General features: G+C 39.5%; 2 protein-coding genes across 3 annotated transcripts in view; both read right to left on the bottom strand.

Moving 5' to 3' along the window:
* The window catches only part of sned1 (sushi, nidogen and EGF-like domains 1), a 42028-nt gene extending 37335 nt beyond the window's left edge, over positions 1-4693 (bottom strand). Inside the window, 1 exon segment of the mRNA XM_048199682.1 lies at positions 4232-4693. Within this exon segment, the coding sequence (XP_048055639.1) occupies positions 4232-4441 (210 nt within the window). The 5' untranslated portion in view covers positions 4442-4693.
* Positions 4694-5934: 1241 nt separating this feature from the next.
* Positions 5935-26836, bottom strand: part of crocc2 (ciliary rootlet coiled-coil, rootletin family member 2) — a 61443-nt gene continuing 40541 nt past the window's right edge. For both annotated transcript variants that reach the window (XM_048199680.1, XM_048199681.1), the window contains 18 exons: positions 26342-26511; positions 23762-23941; positions 23454-23588; positions 21874-22017; positions 20082-20320; positions 19641-19800; positions 18369-18536; positions 17900-18284; positions 17544-17695; positions 15355-15475; positions 15080-15243; positions 14436-14687; positions 14166-14354; positions 11290-11439; positions 9906-10106; positions 9448-9579; positions 6567-6746; positions 5935-6453 (listed from right to left, as the gene is read on the bottom strand). In XM_048199680.1, coding sequence (XP_048055637.1) covers positions 6370-6453; positions 6567-6746; positions 9448-9579; positions 9906-10106; positions 11290-11439; positions 14166-14354; positions 14436-14687; positions 15080-15243; positions 15355-15475; positions 17544-17695; positions 17900-18284; positions 18369-18536; positions 19641-19800; positions 20082-20320; positions 21874-22017; positions 23454-23588; positions 23762-23941; positions 26342-26511 — 3206 coding nt within the window. In that variant the 3' untranslated portion in view covers positions 5935-6369. The remainder of the gene's footprint in view (positions 6454-6566; positions 6747-9447; positions 9580-9905; positions 10107-11289; positions 11440-14165; positions 14355-14435; positions 14688-15079; positions 15244-15354; positions 15476-17543; positions 17696-17899; positions 18285-18368; positions 18537-19640; positions 19801-20081; positions 20321-21873; positions 22018-23453; positions 23589-23761; positions 23942-26341; positions 26512-26836) is intronic.

The raw sequence follows: 26836 nt of genomic DNA, 5'->3' as shown, positions 1-26836 counted from the left end.
CTGAATAAAAGCAATCATATCTTGTATGAACATCCCAGCTATCTTGGATGTAAAAATTCTGACAGATACAAACTATAACACTGTAAAACAAAAGCTTTGATGAGGTAGATCAGATTTGCGTAAACATCATTGCGTCATCAATCACAAAATAATTTAGGCATATAAACTGAATTATTATTGCTCTTTTTATTTATTTATTTTTTAAATATTCTTTCTAGGTCTACATGGTGCAACTTGGAGCTAATTCATTTTAATTCTAAAATAAATGATCACCTGGATGCCAAAACAAATCCCTCCATAAAAAAGGTGCCCAAAGATCAGCTTGGAAAAACATGGGATCTTAACACACAAACTTATACTTGCTCTTCCTAGTAATTTGAGGAAAAAGCTGAAGTGGATATGTTTGTATGAGTGACCTTGGCTCCTCTTGCTCCACGCCCTTGTGTGGCCAGGGTAGGATTCTTTATCATGACTGGCATTCCACAGAATGCCAAACCATGACCCTTCGTATGGCACTGCGCTCATTTATATCTTAGAATAATATACAAAGATTTTCACTACTCTTGGAAAAACAACTTAAGCTCAGTATAGAAAAATTAATTTCAGTGGCTGCCCATATTGAACTGAGTCCAAATATTAGCTCAAAGCTTAGCATAACATATGACTTATCTTGACATAAAGCAATACACGCTAAGCTACCCAGCTCCTAACAAAATCACACATATGACCTCACATACTTAGCTAATATTTGGGCTACTTAAGTGAAAAGGAGGAGGAGCAAAAAGCATAGAGAGAAAAATAGATAAAGAGAAAATCCCTAAAGGTTGAAGATTGCCTCTCTATAGTTGCGCAAACATGAAGTGTTATAGTGCTGAGGATGAGCTTTAGCAGATGTCCTCTCAGTGTGCCGTGAAACCTCAAATCTTTCTGTCCCCATCATTTTCCCTCTTCTGTTTTGACTCAACTGTTGGATGAACAATTCTATGCCTAATACAATTATAAACATCCTTTTTATAGCTTCCCATACAAACAACTTGTTGGGAGGTATTGGTTTCTTAACTTGTGGTCCCCGAAAATAAGCCATGGTGTTCTGTTCCCCATCAAAACTTAAACCAGTTTCATTCACAATAATTTCAAGCTTTCTGTTTTTTACATTTGCTGGGGAAGTCTATGTTGTGCTTTCCTCTCTAGTCTTGGATCTCATCCTCTCTGCTCTTCATCCCAGTCGTTCATAAGGTTAGTTAATTGAGAGCCTGCGTTGTTTGGCATCCCTGAGACACTTTACAGATGCATCTGGGTTCTGTTAAAGGGATCTCTCCTTTCTTCACTAGAGCAGCTGGACAGGTCCAGTGGGAAGACCCCTGAACTTGTTATCTGAGGCTGAAGAAGAGGAGGAGGAAGAGGATGAGTGAGGGTAAATGAGGGGAGAGTGGTGAGGTCACAGCTACATGTGAAATCTCTCAGACCCAAACAACTAGACAGAATTGTGGAACAAGAAACAGGATATTTTGGACAATTATCAGTTGATAAAGGGTCATGCAGAGAGGACATATGGATCAGGCACTGTGACCATCTAGGCTCTGGATGGCAAAGAACTTGCTGGTGAGATGAGGCTCAAATGTGGTTAACAGAGTAGTATATATTTATGTTCTATGTAATTTATAGCAGTAGAACAGTATACCGTGAAACTAATCTGTCCACTTGTATTGTATTAGTTGAGCTATTTTTAATACATTTCCTCAGCCTAACAAAAGAGTTAAGAGTTAGTTTTGAGAATAAAACCTAGTTTCAAAGCCTAGAACAAAGTTCATTCATTCATTCATTCATTCAAAAAAAAAAAAAAAAAACAGCTCTGAAAACTTATTGTCATGCCAAAAAAAGTTAAATTGGACACAGGAATATAGGCCCTGTTTCCACCTGGTATTAAGAGGCGTTTTGGTAGATCGGATCAAAAGTGGATGAGGGAGACAAATACCTGTTTCCACCTGATATTTTAATCTGTCTCTTTTGTCCACTATCAATCACTTCTATCCTGATTTCTTCGAGGGGAGAGTCTATGGGTGGGTAAATGGTTTTTTTCCAGATATTTCGATCTAATGGAAAAAATAAGCCTGCGCAATTTATGAACGTGCCTGAAGGCGACGGAAAAACATACGCAGAGCAGCAGCTTTCCATAGGCAGCAGGCAAGACCAAGCCGAACGTGGTGAGTATGTGTTAGAAATCAGGAATGGTGAGAGAACATTGTGCTTGGTACATTTTTCGTCTTCAAACCAAACTTGGGTCTTCAGATTACAAAGTTTAAATCCTGTCTGGCTAGCGCGCTTCCCATAATGTTTAATGACGTTAGGTCAGTAGGCGGAGAGTAGATGGTCTTTTTGGCTGTTTGAACACATTCGACAAAATGAGCGTTTCCACTATGAAAACACTCCGGTTGAATGCGTTTTCGACTAACTCTGGAAGTGGTCGAAAGTGGACAAGCTCAAAATGTTTTACACCCCATTTACCCCTGTATTTAGCGTCGTCCACTTGTTATCCGATCGACCAAAACACATCTTAATACCAGGTGGAAGCAGGGCCATAGTTGTTAAGAAAAAGACAAATCCCTGTTATCCCTGCCAGTAAAAAATAAACTGCCTTGAAGCTGAGGCAGAGATCAGTATTTTTGAGACCTAGTTATAGTATTATAAATGCTATTCAAATTATCATGAAGTGAATGAGCAAATGTGAGAAAGATGACTGGGGGTGGACAAAGAGAGTAGGTGAGGAGGTGAAACATGCAATAGCAGGCAGTACTGATCCTTCTTTTCGCTTTAGGAAAGCTCTTACAGTAATACCCTGAGACAACTCTCAAGAACCACCTAAAATTGTTTGGTTCAAGAGCTTTTCTGTTTTTCCAAGCCCCGAAGGCTTGGAATGCCCTTCCGGAAGAAATTATCCATGAGGATCTGCCCTTGTGTAGCCTCTGAAATCTCACCTGTTCAAAAGCAGCTCTCTTGTGGAAGAGATCAACATGTGGCTATAGCGTGCAATAAAGCTGAAGTGTAATTGATTCTGTTCAAGCAGCTCGAGCGCATTACAGAAATCTTGACCGTGATTTTAATGCTGTCGCATGCCTCAATGCACCGGTGACTTGCAAAATCTTATTCAGATCGACCTGCAGTTACCTCCCAGTTTGTACTCGGTGCACCCTTTCTGTAGTTACCACCCATTACTGTACCTTCAGTCCTCTTCTGTTCTATCACATTGAGCTAATCTAATTTTAGATCTTCGCTGCTATCCACAGCAGGTCCTATCTTGTCTCCAATTCACATTAATATTTACATTGTGCTCTGAGATATGAGATACCTCTCAGGGTGACGCACAGATGCATCACAAGTTAAACTAAGTTCTGTAGACAACCCTGCACTATTTCAGCAAGCTGCATTTGCCAGAACATGAATCTAAGTGACTTCATGACTTTAAAATAGGAAACACAATATTACCCCTCAAAGTTGTGAGGGCACAGTTGTTTGAATGACATGTACTGGCTTGGGTGGGAGAATGGTTCTGTGGCATGTCTGCTGTGTCAATCGTCCGCTGCATTGGGATTGTGATCTCATTCATCCATTTGCTCGCAGACCAGTCTGGAAACGTAGCCTCTGTTGCCGTGGTACCTCGGCCAGGGAATGGGATGGAAATATGGTAGTAAAGATGAGTGCTTCGGGTAGGGCAGCATATTTTGGGAGGCAGAATGACTGGGATGCTGCATCAAAACAGATGGTGTTAATTTACGAGGATGGAGCTTCCCCTGCGGAGGCTGAGAAGCTTACATGACACAGATCAAAGCCGCTCTCGCCCTACCAAAAGCAGGACGCAACTATGATCAAAGCACCGAGACCTATCAGAGCACTCGCCACACTCGCTGGTTCTCCTCATGACAGTCGTTCTTGCTGTTTCTTCTCTCTCTCTCACTCTCTCAAACCACAGTTTATGCAGATGTGTTGCAGCCGCAATACAGACTGTCATCTTTTCTCTAAAAACCATCCAGTAGTTCAGTCACTGTGTAGGGCCATATGTAACATGTAAAAACGTTGTGGTCCAGAGGCTCATTATCCAATCTCAGGCTATAAGACCTGGCTCTGTTTCCCTCAAAGACACATAAACAAACCAATTAAGCTACTGAATGAAAGACCTGATTCTCCTGCACAACACTCACACACATACAAATACAAACATTGAATCTGTACTCACATAGAGTCCGGTGTGCCATTCTCCGAAGAAAGGGAAAGCCACGGATATTTCTATCAGTCCTGATCCCCCATCATCTTGCTCGATGGTCTGGGAGTCACCTTCATCCAGCCCAAATGGGTAGAAATCCTCCAGAGGTACAGCTGCCTCCACGCCATGAAGCAAAATAAGAAGCATGCACATGGAGAGCACTGGTATCCTCAGCCACCCCATGACCTTGTCTGCACAGGGATGGAGAGGAGAGGACTAGTATCCTGGACACTTACAGAGGGCAAGAAGACAACTCTAAACACCAGTGCCAAATGCTCAACCAGTGATACTCTCCTTGTCTTTCTTCTCCCTGTTTCTGTAAACTTTCCTCTTTTAGTTTCTAATTCCACCCTTTGTTTCCTCTCAGATCTTCTCTCAGCCCTGGTACTTGGGCTGTTGGTCTAAGACAAGGGGGTAGATTCCTTGCATTCTGTGTGCTGCTGGGTGCTCAAGAGCTGCTGTGCTCCGTGCCGCTCACTGAAATGAACAGAGTGAGAGAGAGAAAGGAGGAGAGGGAGCAGAGTGATTCGGCTCTATTTTTTTTTTTTTTTTTTTTTTTTTTACAATCCAGTGACTTGGTCCCTGATGGTTAGTTTAGAAATATCCTCAATAAAACCTCTATTCTGCCTGCCAAAGGAGTTCTTTCAAACCCAGCCCCACCCCCCCAGGGATTCACTACCTTGCATGATTAGGAACTCTCATCCAATAGCTGAGGAGAGACCGGTAACTGGATAAGCACTGGGTGGAGCTATGGTAATCAAAGGGCTGCTTTAAAGAGACTCTGACAGGGCACTCTCCTCTGCTCTTAACCTTTGCTGAGAAATACCCTTACCCACAAGCACATGTCTCAGTGTTGTACAAACTACCACATGGCAGTGTAAGAGTTCCAGAATCTGGCATGTGATATGATGCATACATAGTGCACTCCTTGTATATTGTGCTCAAGATGCATGTTCAAGAGGAGGAAAATATGCAAAAGCCCTTTGGTTTGGACTTGAGATGTACTGAAGTCTTGCTTACTCTCTGAATATCAACTTTACTGCAAATTAATCTCACAAGACATTCGATTTTAAATATGCCTGAGAGAATTTCCCCTAAAACAAAATGAAATTCTTTTTACCCAGGGGGTCATTAGTGGCAGGAATTAAATCATGGAGCCAGAACATCACATGGATCTTTTATAAGTTGTTATAGCTTATTTGTACACATCATTGTACAAACTACAGCAGTTATCCAAAATATGGCAAAACCTGACAGCAATTATTCAGACCACATACATCAATCTGGTTGTTATTTTTCTTGTTTGTATGTTTTATTGACTCAATAAATGACTTTGTGATGAAACAAAACAGTTGTATGGTAACAGTATAATTCGTGATTAAGAATAATTTTAACACCCATAAGAGAAACACCATATAGAAACACATTAATATGAAAACAACATTTGTAGGTTAGATATAATTCATTTTCTGTCCTGATTCACTCTAGCTGTAATTTAGCTAATCGGTTACTAAAACAAGATGATCTTATTCTCTAAATGGTTGTGTGATTAAATAATGATCACCATAATTATTTAGGTTACAGAGTGCCAAGTTAAAAAGAAAGTAAATAGAGAATAATTGTGTGGTTTGATACACAGCTTGGGGACCTGGGTGTGATGTTTAAGGTAGGTACAGATGGTGTGTGGGGGGGGGGGGGGGTGAATGAATTGAAACTGTGCTTAATGCTCTAAGATGAACAGGTATAGACTTAGGCAGATTTATAGTCTGTTTCAACAGCTTGCTGAACAAATCCTTAAAACAATTTGGCAATTGAGAAGCATTTGGTGAAACAGTGATCTCTTTGTTTGTTGTTATTGGGTTCTTATGGTGTGAATCAGGATTACTTAAAGTATTTGTGCAAATGTAGTCCAACAATTCTCCCTGAGACCAGTGATTTTGTGTGTTTTTAAAACCAAAGTGTGTGAAGTATGCGTGTGTAACATTTTTGATTATGCATAAGTCCATCCACGTAAGCACTGGCCCTGTTTCATTGGCCTTTGAGAGATTACAAACATGTCAAAAAGCTGTCAGTTGGTCACTGTGGGCTGAATTCCCAAGCCATTGTGTTTTTTAGAGCCCCAATCTCAGCATCTGCTTCATATATGCTTGCCTCCTTTTCATCTCCTGCTCCAACTGTTCTTTCAGTGTGCAAACCTAAGAAACACACAACTGTTATTGCAAAAGCAGTCATGTATTCAGCAGAGGCTTCTTGCTTTTGAATGTGATGTAAATGTAGATGTGGTCACATCTTTATAGCTTTCTCAAACCTGTTCCTCCAAACAGTGGACCCTCTGGCGGTGAGCTTTCTCCCGAGCCTCCAGTGCTCTCTCTGCCTGCTGCTGGGAGTCCCTCATCCGTTCTGACTCTAGGTCCAGCTCTTGCCTGTGGTGAGCTGTCACTTCCATGAGCCTCTGGGAGTGAGTCTGCTCCAAGATAGAGATCTGGGACTGCAGAGACAACACATAACATCCTGTCACAGGCAAATCCAATAGACAAACAAAAAGAGCTGGAAAAGGAATATGACACATTTTATATTACTAATGATGCTTTGTAACACAGTATTACTATTGCTCACTTGAATAAACCCCTAACCCTGGGCATTAAACTTTTTTTCTCACAGTTTAGGCTACAGGCATGAATAACACCTCAAATCATGTGGCTTATTGAGAAGAACTGTACATCTATACTTTTCAAAACAACCAGACTTTAAATGGGCTTCTTTGTTTACTTGGGACAAAGTACCAATCATTTTTTTTTTTCAGAAAATGTAAAAACTAGGTATTATTAGCATTAATACATTATTATTATTATTTTATTATATAATATTTTATTAGCTGGAGTCTATCCCAGCATTTCGAAGCACCTTGAATGAATGGCCAGACATCACAGGTATTATTATTATTTTAATATGTGACCCTGGACCACAAAACGGTAATTTTTTTCATCTGAAAGCTGAATAAATATTAATTCCATTGATGTATGGCTTGTTAGGATATGACAATATTTGGCAGAGATACAGCTATTTGAAAATCCTGAATCTGAGGGTGAAAAAAAATCTAAATATTGAGAAAATCGCCTTTAAAGTTGTCCAAATGAAGTCCTTAGCAATGCATATCCACTCATAAAAATACATTTCTGATATATTTACGGTAGGAAATTTACAAAATATCTTCATGGAACATGATCTTTACTTAATATCCTAATGATTTTTGGCATAAGAGAAAAATCGATAATTTTGACCCATACAATATATTGTTGGCTATTGCTACAATAATACCCGTGCAACTTATGACTGGTTTTGTGATCCAGGATCACATATGTTCACTTAGGTTCACTTATAATGTTAATAAAGTTTTATTAACTAACTGAAATGATCCATTTTTAAGGGATAACAAATATCCACTTATTGCTGAGACACAAATGTGAATACAGATACACAAATGTGTTGTTTAAACAGGATGCGTCAAAGCAAACATTCTTTCACTCATCTATTTGTCCTATTGTCAGCAAACTCAAGCTTGTGGAGCACGTCAAAAATTGACAGGCATATACTTTAACCAGTGTAGACAGCGTCAGTGATTTATAATGGGTACTATTCGCTTTTGACGCAACACTCGTGTCCAGTATAGAGAGGTGTCAGCTATTATCGACTAAACGCCAGTGGGTGGGGCTTGTGGTGCAATGATGTAAAACTATTTGTCGATGTTGTCCAAAAATGACGGGCATTTACTGTATCCAGTGTACACAGCGTCAGTGATTTATAATGGCTTCTATTTGCTTTTGATGCAATGCTCGTGTCCGATATTCATAGTTTTCAGTCACGTGACTGTCGTGGAGCCCCGGAGGGCAAAACAGCCATGTAACTGCAGCACAAGCCTGTCAATTTTCCATCTTAAAAAGAAAAATATGTGAACAAGATGCAAGTTTTGGGGACTTGTGATCCATATACAGCACCTGCAGTGATTTCAATAACTAAAAACAGCGGGACGATTTTTTTTTATAAAGTTAACGTGAAAAACAAGAGGGTGGGTTGTACCAATAAGGAGTAAAAAAAATGCAAAGTTTAACACTAATCAAGGATTTGTTGATCTGGGTTTTATTTTAAATCGAGTTGTGTTGCACCACTTAATTTTAAACACAGATTAACCACACAGAAATGAAAGGGCTGAAAAGGCAAGCAGCATAGGCGGAGGGTGAACTGACGCCAGGCTAAAGAATCCTTAGTGCAACCCACCCTTAAAGTGCCTTGATGTACTAAAACGGTGATATTAAATGATCAAATTCAGTTTAACCCTTTTTGATGATGCATACTATATACAGGCGAGCAGATGAGCCCATAATATGAATGCAACGCGTTTTCTTTATAATGGTTTTCGATAGAAAAAAGGCGAGAAACCTTGTGTTGCATTAATATTCTGTGTTCATTTGTTTGCCTGTGCAAAGTATGCATAATCAATAAGGTATATATTGAATTTGGTCTTTTAATATCACTGTCTTACTATATTAGATCTTACTACAAACCTGGTAAAAATGACAGGCGGTCAATGGAGGAAAGCCTTGTTTTGCCCGCCAAACCATCAATAGACAGGTGTCAACTGTTATTGACTAAACGCCAGTGGGTGGGGCCTGTGGTGTGATGATGTAAAACTATTCATCGATGACTTGCTCTAGAACAGGGATAGGCAAACTCAGCCCTGGAGAGGCCAATGTCGTGCAGAGTTTAGCTCCAACCCTGATAAAACTCTCCTGCCTGTAGCCTTCTAGTAATCCTGAAGACATTGATTAGCTGGTTCAGGTGTGTTTGATTAGGGTTGGAGCTAAACTCTGCAGGACAGTGGCCCTTCAGGACCGAGTTTGCCCATCCCTGCTATGTATTTTATGCAAATGTATTTGCCCGTGTGACATCGCAAATCTCACAATATCCAAACAAACCATTTTTGGAGCTTGGTTAAATAAATACTTACTTTTAATTGTACTTAATTGTATTTAATTGTTTTAATTGTACAGAAACCTCTTATGTCAAATCAAGGAAAATTTTATAGCTAATGTCATAACCCGTTTAAGATCAGATTTCAAAATTTGAGTGGACTAGATTCTGATCCATGCATTCATTATAAATGTCATAATACTCATAAATATTTTTATCACCTGCAGTGTGTGAATTTCGGCCTGTGTCTCGCTTAACTCTTGCTCTAGGTTTCGGATTTTTTGTTCTTGCTGTTCTCTCTCACGGTCAGCATGCAGTACCTCCATCTCCTTCCTTTGGCGATTCTGTTTCACCTGCACACGCATACATATGCTAAATTTATCAAGTATAGAAATCTGATGTGAGTTACTGTCACATGCTGTACATTCATGTATAGAATTTTCAGCTCAAGCTAAATCCATCAGGATTATTGTATGTTTCACTCATCAAGACAAGATGGTGATCCGCAAACACACACAAAAACGGCAAACAAGCTTTCATGCAAAACTTACCTCCCCCAATAATACTAGTTCAAGGTACAGACAAGACACTGATTAGTTTGCACAGATTAAACATCACAGATGATGACATACACAACAAACTGTATTTGAAAGTCATTATTCTAGGCTGTGACATGTACCTTCTCCAGGGTACGTTTTAGAGAGGACCTGTCTTTTCCAAGACGCAGTAGTGTCCTCTCCAGCTCAGCTTTCTCTCCCTGCAGCCGTTGTGCAGTGGTTTGCAGGGTGGCCACCTGCTCCTGAAGCTGATCCTTTTCTCCCTGCAGGAGTGCACACCTCTCTTGCACCTCCTGCTCAGCCTGTTGTCTCTGTCTCACAGCCTAGATAATTAGAAAAGATGACCATAGAATAGACACCATCTATATGGCTGTCCAGAACAGAACTGGTTGTAGATCAACATAGATTTCTGGATTAGAATGTTTCACATTCAAGAGATAACAGAGAGTGTTTGTGTCTGGTTAAGATACAGTGTAATGTGCGAGAGTTCATAACATTGAATTTCATTTTTTAAAATAAAGTCAGTATATCATAGTGTACTTCTTTGTGTTTTCTTTTTTTTAATTTAATTTTCTTTTTCTTTTTTTATTTTGTGGTTTTTACTGGAATGGAGAAAAGAAATTTGGAAACTCTGCCATGTCTGCTATATCACCTGGAAGGCAAAATTTTTCCAGTATGTTTGATACATGTGCCTGCAAGGACCAAATTATATTAAAGGGATAGGTTACCAAAAAATGGAAATTCTGTGATCAGTTACTCACCTTCATGTCATTCCAAACCCATAAGACTTTGATTCATCTTCAAAACACAAATGAAGATATTTCTAATGAAACCACAAATACGGTAAACGGAAGCTCATAATTTCTTGATGCGCAAGAACAAGCCTCATTGGTTCTCGCGCATCAAGCAAGCACGTTCATTAGCCATATTTGATGTGCTTTAAGTATTTGCATTGATCAATGTTTATATGTTAATAAAAACCTAAATTAAATCTGTTCATAACATAAAGCGTTTGTCTCTCTTTAGAAGACTCGATTAAACCGCTCGACTTTTTTATTCTCGTCACTTCATAACATTAAGGTTGAACCACTGTAGTCACATGGACTATTTTTACGATGTCTTTACTACCTTTCTGGACGTCAAAAGGTGCAATGACGTTGCTGCTTATGTGTGGTTCAGTTCAGATACCTTCGGATTTCATCAAAAATATCTTAATTTGTGATGAACGAAGGTCTCATGGGTTTGGAACGACACGAGGGTGAGTACTTAAAGACAGAAATTTCATTTTTGGGTGAACTAACCCTTTAAGTATCAAAGTTTTGGTGTAATGGATTTCAAAAGAGCGACAGAAATCTCTCAGGTTTCATTAAAAATATCTTAATTTGTGTTTTGAATGAAAGTCTTATGGTTTTGGGTGAGTAAATGATCACAGAATTTTCATTTTTGGGTGAACTAACCCTTTAGAACAGTGTAAACTGTAAGAGTATGTGTGTGTGTGTGCACAACCTCCTGCAGGCCACGTGTCTGTTTGTCCAGTTCGGAGACCCTGAGTTCAGACTCTTCCTGGCTTCTCTGCAGGCTCTGTAGTCTCTCACTCAAGCCATGATTTTGCTTCCTACCATTTGTCAGAGCCTCCCGTGTCTTATCCAACCTCTCCTGCACACACATACACACACACACAGACAAGTATGAACGGGCATCAATCCACACATGCATAATCAGACACCCACATACAGTTTTAATGAGGAAGCTGTACTTTTCCTCACTACTACCAATTGCCTGTCTTTTTATCCTTTCCCCCCACTCTCTCTTTCTCCTCTGGACCTCTTTTTATTGGCAAGAACTGGCAGGTCTCAAGCAAACTGAAAAAGATTTACACTGAGGGCGCAGTGTTTTTGTTTGTACAGCATCTTTAAAACACAGACTCATACTAAGCCTTAAAAGCTCTCCAGAGGAGCCAGAGAAAATTAATGAGTTCAAGTCCAGCTTTTTATTGCACCGTCATCTAGCACCTTCAGGGAACAGGCAGGAGCAAAGGTAAATACTTTGAAAAAGTAAAAAAAAAAAAAAAAATCAAATCTGGAAAAGTTATGGACCGCAGCATAAATCACTACACATTGTGGCCATGGTAGTAAGATGATCTGTGGTGTTTAAATTAAAGCTGTACGTGAACTGAGGAGAAGTGAGATCAAAATGGGAGCAGTCCTAATTGTGCATGTGGTTAAACCACAATGAACTTAATAAGGTTGTTTGTGAGTTCATGATGAAGAAAAATGATTGACAGTGTTTCTAATAAAGCCATGATAGAGAATTTGCTTTAACTTGTTTTATCTAAGTTCCATCAAGTTGAGATGTTTGAGCTTGTCTTTTACCTTGCAGTTGTAAGACTTTTGGTGCTAGTATGGCGAGTTAAAGGATTAGTTTACTTTCAAATGAAAATTACCCCAAGCTTTACTCACCCTCAAGCCATCCTAGGTGTATATGACTTTCTTCTGTCTGATGAACACAATCGGAGAAATATTAATAAATATAATGACTCATCTGAGCTTTATAATGGCAGTGAGCGGGATCAACGAGTATGAGCTGAAGTAAGTGCATCCATCCACATCCATCCATCATAAACGTACTCCACACAGCTTAATAAAGGCCTTCTGAAGCGAAGCGATGCGTTTGTGTAAAAAAAAAAAAAAAAAAAAAAAAAAAATCCACATTTAAGTTATGAAGTAAAATATCTAGCTTCTGCCAGACCGCCTTCTGTATTCTACTTACAAAAAAAGTGTAAACCTCTCGCAGTTCAAAAAGCTTACGCTATGTCCTATGCCTTTCCTATTAAACTTACGGAAAAAGCTAAACTGACACAACGCCAGTTCCGTTTTTTTTTCGTAATTTGAATACGGAAGGCGGTCTAGCACAAGCTCAAAATTTTACTTGTTAAATATGGATATTTTTTTAGACAAACGCATCGATTCGCTTCAGAAGGCCTTTATTAAAGGGTTAGTTCACCCAAAAATGAAAATTCTGTAATTTATTACTCACCCTCATGTCGTTCCACACCCGTAAGACCTTCGTTAATCTTCAGAACACAAATTAAGATATTTTAGTTGAAATCCGATAGCTCCGTGAGGCCTCCATAGGGAGCAATGGACACTTCCTCTCTCAAGATCCATAAAGGTACTAAAAACATATTTAAATCGGTTCATGTGAGTACAGTGGTTCAATATTAATATTATAAAGCGACGAGAATATTTTTGGAGCGGCAAAAAAACAAAATAACGACTTATATAGTGATGGCCGATTTAAAAACACTGCTTCATGAAGCATCGGAGCATAAATGAATCAGTGTATCGAATCATGATTCGGATCGCGTGTCAAACTGCCAACGGCTGAAATCACGTGACTTTGGCGCTCCGAACAGCAGATTCGACACACTGATTCATCTGTGCTCCGATGCTTCATGAAGCATTGTTTTGAAATCGGCCATCACTAAATAAGTCGTTATTTAGTTTTTTTGGTGTTCCAAGAGTATTCTCGTCGCTTTATAATATTAATATTGAACCACTGTACTCACATGAACCGATTTAAATATGTTTTTAGTACCTTTATGGATCTTGAGAGAGGAAGTGTCCATTGCTCCCTGTGGAGGCCTCACAAAGCCATCGGATTTCAACTAAAATATCTTAATTTGTGTTCTGAAGATTAACAAAGGTCTTTCGGGTGTGGAACGGCATGAGGGTAAGTAATAAATGACAGAATTTTCATTTTTGGGTGAACTAACCCTTTAACCCCCCGGATTCGTGTGGAGTACATTTATGATGGATGGATGTGGATGGAGGCACTTTCTTCAGCTCATACTCATTGATCCCTCTCAGATGAGTCAGGATATTTATTAATATATCTCCAATTGTGTTCATCAGGAAGAAGAAAGTCTTACACACCTAGGATGGCTTGAGGGTGAGTAAAGCTTGGGGTAATTTTCATTTGAAAGTGAACTAATCCTTCAAATGATTTATCTGTGCATATCATTATTTATTTACTTTTTTATTCATGTGCCCTTGTAACCTTTAAATCAAAATAACTTCCGCTCCCTCTTGCAATGACATCTCTTCTCTTCTCTGAAGACGTGTTTACTAGCACAAGGGCGGGACAACCTGTCACTCACATGAAATGGCAGCAATAGCAAATCCAACAATCCAATCAATTCCCGATGGATAAAATCAAGTCCCTCACCACATTTTTTGATTTTCAAGAAGTCGTTTCACTTGGACATACGTCACAAGAAAAGACTATCACAACTTCCGTTTCATGCCGACTTTAATTTCAAGAATTAATAAATGGCAGTTATCAAACTGCAAACATGTGCACGCTATAAAACCGACACTGACCTGCAGCATCTTCCGGTCTTGTTCGCTGGCTGTGAGAGCTCGCTGCAGTTGGGCGGCCTGATCCCGGGCTGATCCTGCAGCAGCCTTGCTGTCAGTCAAGGATGCAGCCATGGCCTGCAGTTGCTCCCTCAACTGGCTCTCCTGCAGTTCTGTATGTGCCAAAGCAGTTGCCAACCTCTCACCCTCAACCTACATTGGGACAACAGTACTGCATTATGTTGCTCAAACATGACTGTCGTCCTTTTAGACACAGCGCAAACCTACACACACCTTCAGTAGAGCAGCACGCTCTTCACTGTCTCCCAGCTCTCTGCGGAGGTTGTTGAGGCGTTCCTGCAGCGAGCTGACCTCCGCCTCCGTCTCTGTGGCTCGGAGCTGGGCACGCTGCAGCTCTCCCTCCAACCCCCGTCGCGTGAGCTCCAGTCTGGCAGCGCGAGCTTCCGCGGCTTCACAGATCTGCTTCATACGACGGCGTTCGGCTTCCAGATTTTCCTCAGAGGCCTGGGAGCGCTCCAGCTTCTCCTGAATACAACAGTGTACTTATACCGATAATGCAACTACCAGAGAAGCAGGTCTTTATTGTGGAATGGCAATGAACACTTGCTAATTCCTGCTTGTTGCATCTGACTGTGGTGCTGCAATGAGGCTGAGTAAGCTATACATTCAGAGCATCTGTGTGAAAGTGAGTTTGTGATATTAAGTGCTTCACCATTGTGGAGTAAAAAATCTTTTTGTTCTAAGATTTTTGATGATAACACATTCATCTTTCAAGATAGACCTACAGTACAATGAGTTTTTTATTGTGTTTAATTGCCAGACCCTAACTTCTGTGAAGCCTTGAGGCTAAAAAGTGGGATTTCACTGTTGTGCTCGATTTTGTAAACTATTTTTGTGTTAGTGAAGAATGTGTTCACCTGCAGTGCTTTGGCCTCTGTCTCAGTTATCTGTTGGCTGTTCTTCATTTTGGCCAACTCTTCGCTCAGAATCCTATTCTGTATTTCTCCACGCTGAACTGCCTCATCCCGTAAAGAGAGTGATGCTTGCATCCCCTCTAAATGCTTGGCCAGCTCACGCTTTCCTGGCAAACACACACCCACACATTAACATTCATGATAATCAAAAACAGAGTTGCAAACTGGTCATCACTGAGCAGCATGTACCCAAGTGTTGGGCTAGAGTTCCCTCTTACCCTCCTCCATCTCTCTGATAGATTGTTTCAGCATCTGTATACGTGTGTTGCTTCTCTCCTGACTGGCTTGCAGTTTTTCTGCCTGCTTGCTGAGACTATGCACCTGTGCCTGGGACTCATCCTACAACCACACAATCAGAGATAGAAGATAGAAGATTCTTTTTATTCTTATGTTCATTGTTCTTGTTACACATTGTGTTGTTTGTGATCTTTTATTCGTGTGCGCCTCACTTTTTTTCACTGTGAAAACTATAGTTTTGTCAAAGGAATTAATGGTCATATTCAAAATGAAAAACGTTTCTATGATCACATCCTGCAAATCTTGGGTTTGTATGGGAAAGGGAAGTGTATACCATAGATCTAACTTAGGAAAAAAAAAAAATTAAAGTATATGTGAACTTTTTATGAAGAACAGAACATTTAAAGGGGACCTATAATGCTCATTTTACAAGATGTAATGTAAGTCTCTGGTGTCCCCACACTGTAAAAAAAATCCCAGTAAAATTTACGGTAAAAAACTGGCAGCTGTGGTTGCCAGAACTTTACTGTAAAAATACAGTAGCAATGTAAAAAAAATCTATTAAATTTACGGTAAAATAACGTATTTCATTAACTGATATAATGTTAATTTACCAACCTAATGAAGTACTAATATCTGTTTTGTACCTTTATAATTCACTGACAGTCACCAAACACAGTGGTGATAAGAGTCACATGATGAATCAAAGTTCATCACAAGCAGATTTTCCACAAGCTGAGAAGGACAATACTAATATATAGAAGGTGCACACAGTTACATTCACACACACACACTAAACACCATCATGGTAACATGCATGAAATTTTAAAAATGCAATAAACATTAATTTAACAACATTAGATGTAACATAAAACCCTAATGTACATAACTGATTAGAAAAAAATGAGAAAAACTAAGAAGAAACAAAGTTATTTCAACGAAAATATATCAAATGTGAAGTGTCATGCAGGGAATTGTGGGAATGTCAATTTACGGTTTTTCACTGTAAATTTTACAATGAATTGTTATTTTTCACTTCCAAAAACTGTGAATTTAACAGTATTTTACCATAAAATTACATTAAATGTACCGTTAGATCTATTACAGTTATTCACCGTATATAGTACGGAAACTTTCTGTAAACCAATTGACAGTTTTTCACCGCAGCATTTTTACAGTCTTTTACTGTTAAAATCACGGTCATTTTTTATAGTGCAGAATGTATCTGTGAAGTTTCAGCTCAAAATACCCCACAGATCATTTATTATAACTTGTAAAATTTGCCCCTATTTGGGTGTGAGCAAAAACACGCCGTTTTTGTGTATCACTTTAAATGCAAATGAGCTGCTGCTCCCGGCCCCCTTTCCTCAACAACAACAAAGCTGGAGAATTTCACACAGCCAAAATGATGATTGTCGGTAACGGTGTTCAGCCTTGCATTGTTCAAACTGAAGTCAGACACTGATGGAGAGACTCAGGAAGAAGTTACAACTTATAGAATGCATCTGGATGTTTCTGAACGGTGAGTGGATTAATTTATGTAGTTGCTGTCGAGTTGATTCAACTCATCAACTAGCACTAGCTCGGCGTAAAATGACGGCATGGCAACAACACTCTACTACAACAACACTTCCTCTTCTCTAAAGCAGCCCAACATGGCCTCACCCCCTTTGTTGCATGTTCACAGGGTTAGTGATTGGAAGAAGCTTGTTGTAGTCCTTAAACAGAGAATACTTTAAAAGAAAATACCTCCCTTTGCATTGAACTTTGAGCATCATAAATTTGCAGATGTTGTTTATGCTCAAACAGCAACATTACACATTAACTAAAGTTAAAAAAGTGAAATCATAATCAACCACCCCTTTAAGTCAGTATTCACTGAAAATCTTGACATCCACCCCAGCTCTCCTTGGCATGTTCATACGAGTTAATGAAAGAAGAAGTGATGCCGAATTAGTGAACATATTCTTTTAAGTTTGATCTTTTCAAAGAATTGGTTGATACAGTTCACAGAAACAGTCTGCATGATTAATTCACGACTGATTATCTTTTTTTGGTTCTGATTTTATAAATTCAGATGACTAGCATAGTTATTCTATATAGTATAGTTATGTGGACAACTTTCATGATGCCTCTTTGTCGTTTGTTGTGATGTAGTGGTGTCATGTACCCGCTCTCTATGCGTGTCCCTGAGCTCTTGCTGGAAGCTACGCAGCAACATTTGAAGTGAGTCCAGATCCAGCTCTCCGTCCTCTCTGTGAGAGGGGGACAGAGAACACATAGGCAACCCATCCACCCCAGGCTGTTCTGACATGATTTCACCTGAGGGCATATGCACAAGTTTCCATTTAATTCTTTTGACGTGTAATTTAGAACACCATGTACATTAGAGCATTACGTTGTTTAATAACCTTCAGCCTTGAAGAAAAGAATCCTTTGTAATATAAGAGTGGTGATCTTCTTCTTGACCCTAAACCAACTTTTGCTAAAAAGTCCAGATTAATTACTGGACTGAGAATGCATTACCTTTCACAGGTGAGCGAGTTCTCCATGGTGAGGGGCTCCGTCCACGTTCCCCAGGTGTGGGTGAACGTCTTCCACGCCCACTTCCAAGTGTACGTTTCAGCGCAGAACTGAGAACATTCAACCTGTGCTCGAGATCGCTCCGTATGGCGTCATTCTGCCCCAGCTGCTCTTCTAGCCCCTGGGCCCGGGCCTCTGCTAGACTGACCTTCAGCCCAAGCTCCCTGAGCTGGGCCTGGGCTTCCTGCAGTGCCCTCTCCAAGCGAGCGGCCTCCTCACGCTGCTTCAGTTGGCTCTCCTGAAGATTGGCATCCCGTTGTTGCTGCATCTCTTTCTCCTGGCGATGCACTTCTTCCAATTCTGCTACACGCCGCTGCAAGCCTGCAGCCTTTTCACACACAGCAGTTCCAACAATTTAAGCATGTTGCTATACAGTATGTGTTTGTGGATGCTGAAACTATGTCAGTTGTACCTCCTTCAGGGCTGCCTCTCTGCCAGCGTCACTCTCCAGCACTCTTTGTCGGAGAGTGAAGGTCTCCTTTCTCATTTCCTCCTCTCTCTGTTCTTCCTGAGACAGTCTGGACTGCATGTCACTCAACTCTTGCCCTTGTTGAATGCACTGACCCTCCAGTGTCTTCACCTGCTCACACACACGCTTTTTATGTTGTTATTTTAGAAAAAATGGTTGCAATGTATACAGAACTCTGAATTTTATGAGTAAGAGGATGCACTGCAGACCTGGTAAAACAACATTTTGTTTCAGTGTATATGGGTCAATGACTTGACGCAAATATTTTTGTGTCCATATGGTTTAATTAAATTTAAAAGGGTTAAAATTTCAAAATAAATTAGCAAATTATCTGCATACATTCTCTTTTTTGAGGACCAAGTCTGTTTTAATTCATTTTGAGAGAATAGTTAGAAGACGTCAATGTGGTGTAACCGTAAAAACTTTTTTTTTTTTTTTAAAAAGTGAAATTACAAAAACACTTGAAAATAGTTCCAAATAGTAGGTTAGTTTATATTACATCTTTAATCAGCATCATAAACTAGGGATCTTTGACTAAATTGGCCCCTATAACAGTAAGGCTTGTAATAGGAGTCAAATGGTGTAACCGGTTACCCCATTTGAAATTTCAATTTAAAATCAAATTTGATAGGCATTATCATGGACACCTATGTAAACACATGGCCTTGGAGGGAATAGTTTAAAAAGTTAATACTCATGTCACATGGTCTTCTTGCACAATTTGGACAAAATGGCTCCTTGAAAGGTGGATACACCACCTTGACACTTCAGAAATTTGATTTGACTCACATGAGTCCCCAAATTAATTATAATATCCAGAACAATGGTGTTCCATTTACTTTTATTTTCTAAGAATTTCTTTATTGAGAATTTCACCTTTTTTAAACAAGATGAATTATTTGGTACAGTTTTTACAGTTACACCACATTGACCTTTTTGCAATCATTCCCCAAATATTCTCTCAAGATTACACATTTTCGACTTTGTCCTCAAAAAAGAGAATGTATACACGTAATTTGCAAATGTAATTCGAAATTTTAACCCTTTTAAATTTAACTAAACCATATGGACACAAAAAAATAGTGTCACGTCATTGACCCATATGCATATATGGCTAGACTAACAATAAATGTTTTTTTAGATGTTTCTAGATGTTTAGAATAATATAAAGGCACTGACTACAAAAGCAAAATCTTTGATTTCAATGGCCCTGACCTGTCTGCGCAGTTCCTGCAGTTCTCTGCGCGCCTGCAAGCGTGATCTCTCAAGCTCACGCATGTTGGTTCTCAGCTTCAGCGCCTCCTGTTGGAGGGAGGATTTACAATCTTCTAAAACTGTCAGTCTCTGTTCCTTTTCCTCTCCCGCTCGCTTCAAACTGATAAAAAAAGAAAAACAAGGAAGATTAACAGATTTTTAATGATGATGAAGATATGTCTACACCTTTGCTGATATTCCGAACAGAAAACCCTATTTTAAACTAATGTTTTTGAAGAATATATATTGTTTTTGTTCTTGTTTAATTAAAATCACATCTCAGTGATGATCTGATGTTACTTACTCTGCTAGCCAAGCTAATAAGGAACAGGCATATAATACAGAATATATCAACATTTGAATATTTATATAATGAAAAAAGTGAAGACTAGTACGCTAAACCTGTTGTTTTCAAACTCGGCTCTCTTCACAGCTGTACGGAGTTCGTGATTGGAAGTCTGGATGGCCTCTTTCTCTCTCACAGCATCCCCTAAAGCTCTCTTAAGTTCCAAGCCCTCACGCCGCTGAGCATCCCTGTCCTGCAAACTCTCCCTCAGCTCTCGATGGGCCTCGATCAGTTCCTTACGACCAGAATCCCTGCTCTCTTCCACCACACTCAGTTCCCTCCTCAAACGCTCCACCTGAAAGAGACATAGATTAGACAGGATGATTAAATGAATCCAAATAATTCTGTAAATACAAAAGGAGTGATTGGTCACGGTTTGAGTGCAATGGTACAACTTTATCTATCTAAAATAAAGGCCATTTAAATCACGCAAATATGGTGAATTGACACCCAGAGGGAGTAAAGACTTCTTACAGTCGTACTCCTTACGTGGCACTGTTTTGCTGAGGACAATTCAACTTCATTTTCCATGAGATGAATGAAATGGAAACACAGCCTATTAGTAAAATTCCACTGCCTTGTTCCATTCAGCTTCTTGAAGCATGTGAGCATCAGACTCATCCAAAGAGTTCTGCCTCCTTTCAGCGCCGGATTTCAGGGCACATTCTCTTTTGCACTTAAAAATGTGTTCTAAGTGCATGTGAAATGGTTCAAATTTTCAAACACTTTCATCAGATATGCTCAGGGTGAAACTCCTCGCCCATGTAAACACACAAGAATATGACCCACATTCTGGTAATTGCTTGGCTACAGCTAATCATTTTACGGTGAATTTTTTTCCCCTAAAATGTAGCCAGAATGCAGAGAGAAAGAGGGAGAAGAAAAACAGAGAAAGACAGGACAGGCTCCAAAGACTGCCACACACAGCAGCGATGATGAGAAACATCAGCGGTGTGTACAAGTGTGTGTAGATGCTGGTGTGTTGAAGAGAAATATGTGTGTGTGTGTGTTTGTGTGTGCATGTAAGTTCACTGGGCCACACAAGATGTTTTCTTCTCATAAATCATAATGTAAAAGAAAAAAGCCAGTGCCAAACCCACGTTAGTTTAATTCATTGATAGAGGGTTGGGTTAGTAGCACAGTAAAAGACAGTAGGGTTAACGATGACCCCTGTTTAAGAATTGGTTCCATGGAGAATTTCATTACAGTACAAGAACAAATAAACTCCTGAGCACCTGCTTATTTGTGACTCCAAATTGTCCTTTCATATCATAGGGAGATTCTCACATTTCATTCCCTTGCTAGCTTTTATTGTTCCTTCTCACCACTGATGGTTTGTCAATTCATCTTGGTGAGTAGACAGCCTCACCCAGACATGAATTTCTCACCACAGCCACTGAGTCACCTCTCACACTATGTGCCTAAATGTGTGGCCTGAGGTTTGTGCAGAAGTCAATTCTCAAGGTTGACCTTGAGCCTTAAAGTTAGAAGTGTACACATACACGGATACAAGCACAAACACGTGTGCTGACTAACCAAACTGGTGGCACCTGGAACATGCTCAATACACATTAACTAATGCCAAGTTCAACAAGAGTGTGTGCTAAATGGCTCTCCCCAAGATTGCCCCTGGTAGGTACGAGTTGAACTCCAACAGGCCTTGTGTTGCCTCATGGCCCAACATAAACTGACTCACCTCCTAACTCACATGACGTTGGTTATTTGGCCATGGCACAAACAGAATTTTTATTGCTCTCCTGGGCTATAGCTTTCTTGTGATCTGGATGATAAATGTGATTCTGTAACTGAACAACTGGAATGTGAATGTAAAGTCTCGGGTTGTGTGACCTCTTGCTGAGCCTCCTGCCTCTGCATAGACAGCTCTCTGATCTGGTCATTTAAGCTGCGCTCCGAAACTTCACGGGAACTCAGAGACTCCTCGAAACGAGACCGCAGGTCCTGAAGCTCTGTCTGCAACCCTAAAACTGTGTCCTACAGAGAGAGGAGGAGAGAGAAAATGAATGTATAATGTGATAAATCTAGATTAGGGCTGTCAGTTGATTAAAATATTTACTCTGGGTCATTTTTCTGTAGGCAGCAAGTTCCTTCAGTTTCTTTAAAGCGAAGAAAACTGTGCAAACTGTGCAAACTTTGCTTCAAGAGGCGCTTTAGAAACTGATTTGAATCCAGCTAGGCGCCGGTTGAGTTGGACTGGTTAAATTTGGTGCCGTGACCCGGATGGGAGTGAGGTTTAGGGGGGTGAGTATAACGGAAGCAAGCTAGTAAGAGCTGTGCGTGTAAACCTCACTCCCCTGGCCTCAAGAGCCACACTTGCAACTGACGCTAGAGACTGTGGTCTTCAGCATCTTTGTTAGCGCACCCACTTCCCAAGCCCGGAGATGCCAGTTTGAATCGCGTTTGGAGCGGGTCAAGTAGGACCGGTTACATATGGATGATATACATTGTGGAATATATCTATACAATAACAGGAAGGTGTATTCTTGCAACAGTACTTTAATCATCTCACTTGCACAAAAATAGATTTAGGGATATTGGTATCATATTGGTTATCAGCTATAGTAGAGATATAATTAATTGGTAACAGTCGATATTGCATATACATCAGCCAATATAGGACATTTAACTGTCCATTTTAATTTCTCCTATTTTTTTAATTATTTAGAGTACTTTTGCTATCATTTAACGCTTGCACAAATAATTTCATATCGCAATCTCAAAATATACATTTTTATATTGTACATTGTAATGCCTAAATTAACTTGTAGCGTTTAAAATATTGATTTTAAAAGTTCTGCGTTCCCACAAGGAACTTTGCGTTCGCTTGCCAAACATTTACGTTCACTCACAAATCCTTTGCGTTCGCTCGTAAAACATTTGCATTCTCTTAAGGAACTTTGCGTTCGTTTGCAAGTAACTCAAATGTTTTGCAAGTGAATGCAAAGTTTCTTGGGGGAACACAAACATTTTGCGAGCGAACGCAAAGTTTCTCAGAGGAACTCAAATCATTTGCGCGAGAATGCAAAAGCATTGACAATATCATTTTTTTCCCCCATCACCATGTCCCTATAGGGGCTCCATAGTAAAAAATGATTTGAAGTTATAAATAAAACAGATTATCGGAGTACATTTTACAAGAAAATATTATTTCAGTTTTTCTACATTCAATTTTGTGTTGCTTGCTTTTTCTTTGTAATTAATTGTGATTTTTGAGTGAAAATTGTTTCCACACCAAAACCACTGTGGGTTTTTGGGTTTTCAGATTTTTCAGTTTTAATGTTAAACTCAATAAATATGAGAAAAAATGAATCCTATTAAACAATTAATCTAATTCATAAATGTGTTAACTTTACAGCACTAATCTAATAAGGACAAAACACGATCCACAGACATATTTGGATTTATTATACCTTGTCCTGCTCCTGCTTGGTCAGGAAGTCTCTACGCATACGGTCCTTTTCAAGGGCAGCTGTCTCTATGTCACGCTCGAGGATGATTATGCGCTCTGTAAGAATAGCCTTCTCTGCCTCCTTCTCAGACAGAACCTACCAATCAAGCACAGGCAACTCAGAGTTAATTCAGTGGAACTTACAGTGATGCCATCTGCCCCATGTTCTGGCTGCAGATAAGTTTAAGCCTATTTGGGGCTACAGACACGCCTGGTCAGATTGAAAGGAAGTTGTCAAAAGGTTTGACTGAGACACAGATACACACACACCTGCTGTTTATGGCTCTCGGCCTGCAGCAAGGACTCTGTACAGTGTTGCTGCAGTTTGGCCAGTTCTTCCTGCAGCTGTTGCAGCACTCTACGACTCTGCATGCGCAGCTCCTCGCACTCGGCCCGCAGCTGCGACTCTGCCTGCTCCCTCTGTGCACACAACTCCGCACGCATGCGCTCCTGAGACACACAAGACAGGTGCATGTGTTATAAGCATCCAAATACTCTCTTTATCCACAGGAGAGTTTTACAGTTTAGTGTTATTGCATTTCAATCACTTTCTCTGCCAGAATTTCTCTAATGGACTGATACACTGCAAAAAATAATTTTCTTCCTCAGTGTATTTGACATAAATGCACTGATTTGTAGCACAAATCGTTTTACTGTTTACAACACTTTATTATTCTTTTAGTTATTAAAGGGTTAGTTCACCCGAAAAATGAAAAACATTAATTAATAATATTTACTCACCCTCATGTCGTTCTACACCCGTAAGACCTTCGTTCATCTTTGGAACACAAATTGAGATATTTTTGATAAAATCCGATGGCTCAGTAAGACCTGCATCGCCAGCAATAACACTTCCTTTTTAAAGGTGCCAGCGAATGTTTTTTTACAAGATGTAATATAAGTCTAAGGTGTCCCCTGAATGTGTCTGTGAAGTTTTAGCTCAAAATACCCCATAGATTTTTTTTTTTTATTCATTTTTTTAACTGCCTATTTTGGGGCATAATTAGAAATGCGCCAATTCATGTTGCGGCCCCTTTAAATCCTCTAGCTCCCCGCCCACGGAGCTCGCTCTTGCCTTAAACAGTGCATAAACACTGCTAATATAACCCTCAAAATGGATCTTTACAAAGTGTTCGTCATGCATACTGCATGCATGCGTTGGATTATGTGAGTATTGTATTTATTTGGATGTTTACATTTGATTCTGAATGAATTTGAGGCTGTGATCTGTGGCTAACGGCTAATGCTACACTGTTGGAGAGATTTATAAAGAATGAAGTTGTGTTTATGAATTATACAGACTGCAAGTGTTCAATAATGAAAATAACGACGGCTCTTGTCTCCGTGAATACAATAAGAAACAATGGTAACTTTAACCACATTTAACAGTACATTAGCAACATGCTAATGAAACATTTAGAAAGACAGTTTACAAATATCACGAAAAATAACATGTTATCATGGATAATTTCAGTTATTATCGGTCCATCTGCCATTTTTCGCTATTGTTCTTGCTTGCTTACCTAGTCTGATGATTCAGCTGTGCACATCCAGACGTCCTGCCCTTGTCTAATGCCTTGAACATATGCTAATATTGTTACGTAACAGTCGGTGTTATGTTGAGATTCGCCTGTTCTTCAGAGGTCTTTTAAACAAATGAGATTTATATAAGAAGGAGGAAACAATGGAGTTTGAGACTCACTGTATGTCATTTCCATGTACTGAACTCTTGTTATTTAACTATGCCAAGATAAATTCAATTTTTAATTCTAGGGCACCTTTAATGTCCAGAAAGCTACTAAAAACATATTTTAAACAGTTCATGTGACTACAGTGGTTCAAACTTAATATCATAAAGCGACGAGAATACTTTTTGTGTGCCAAAAATAACAAAATAGCAACTTTATTCAACAATATCTAGTGATGGGCGATTTCAAAACACTGCTTCATGAAGCTTTGAAGCTTTACGAATCATTTGTTTTGAATCAGTGGTTCAGAGTGCGTATCAAACTGCTAGAGTCACGTGAACTATTGAAGTTTCAAAACACTTATGACTTAACAAAGCCTTGTTAACTGAAATCATGGGATTTTGGCGCTATGAACCACTGATTCTAAACAAATGATTTGTTAAGCTTCGAAGCTTCATGAAGCAGTGTTTTGAAATCGCCCATCACTAGATATTGTGGAATAAAATAGCTATTTTGTTATTTTTGGCATACAAAAAGTATTTTCATCAGTTTATAATATTAAAGTTGAACCACTGTAGTCACATGAACTGTTTTTAGTAGCTTTATGGGCATTGAAAACGGGAGTGTTATTGCTGGATTTATCAAAATTATCTTAATTTGTGTTCCAAAGATGAACGAAGGTCTTACAGGTGTACAACGACATGAGGGTGAGTAATTAATGACAGAATTTTCATTTTTGGGTGAACTAACCCTTTAACATACAGTAGTGGCTAATGAATTAGAAGTCTCGCACATTCACACAAAATAGCTTACTTACGCATTGACAAAATAAGCTGGATAATGCCACAGAGACTGTTGGGTAATAGTCTGCTGTGAAACTCAGAAAGGGCACATTGAGGGCATAAAGCATCTGTGTAGGGTTTTGAAATCTAAAATGTCAAACGGGAAACCCTTTTGTATTGTGAATTTATGGATGTGCACATGACAGCGAAAATTCTGTAGATCAATATGCATTAATCTACAAATATGACTTAAATCATGAAGCATTTGTATGAAAAAAGTGAACTAAATCAAATCAATTATCAAACCAAAGATTCACACCTCTCACATTTAAACATAATTTGTGCCATTTAGTGCCCATATGTCAAAATTTCAGGGATACCTTATGCTTTCGCTCAGTATGCAGTTGTTCCTGATGGCTTTGCTGTGTTGTGATGAGGGTTTGTTGTGCGTTTCTCTCGGCTTGAGCAAGCTTTAACTCTAAAGCCTGTTTCTCCTGCAAAGCCCGGGACATTTGCTGCTCTAGTTCACCGTGAACAATAGACAGCTCACCTGTGCAAAGAGAAGAACAAGTATACACTCAGAGGAGAAGCATGCTTTGTAATGAAAATATACATTGGGGACACACTGAGTTCCAACATGCTGGATACATGAAATTATAATGCTCTTTGGAATCATCATTACACAATATATGGTGACAGCACCAACACATAAATAGTACAGTGTGGATGCTATCTGTGAGGGGACTTTGTTAAGCTCTAGAGAGAACCTCGGCTGACCCCTCAGCTGTTCTCCAGTTCTGGGCTAAAATATGAGCCCCTTGTGGACTATAGCTGGGGCCCAATGGCCGGTAGGCTCAGCCAAGTCAATGAGAGAG

The sequence above is a fragment of the Megalobrama amblycephala genome, linkage group LG8 (genome assembly GCF_018812025.1).
Source record: "Megalobrama amblycephala isolate DHTTF-2021 linkage group LG8, ASM1881202v1, whole genome shotgun sequence".
Classification (NCBI taxonomy): domain Eukaryota; kingdom Metazoa; phylum Chordata; class Actinopteri; order Cypriniformes; family Xenocyprididae; genus Megalobrama; species Megalobrama amblycephala.
Note: the sequence above shows the minus strand (reverse complement) of the source record. Positions and strands in the feature narration are given on the sequence as shown.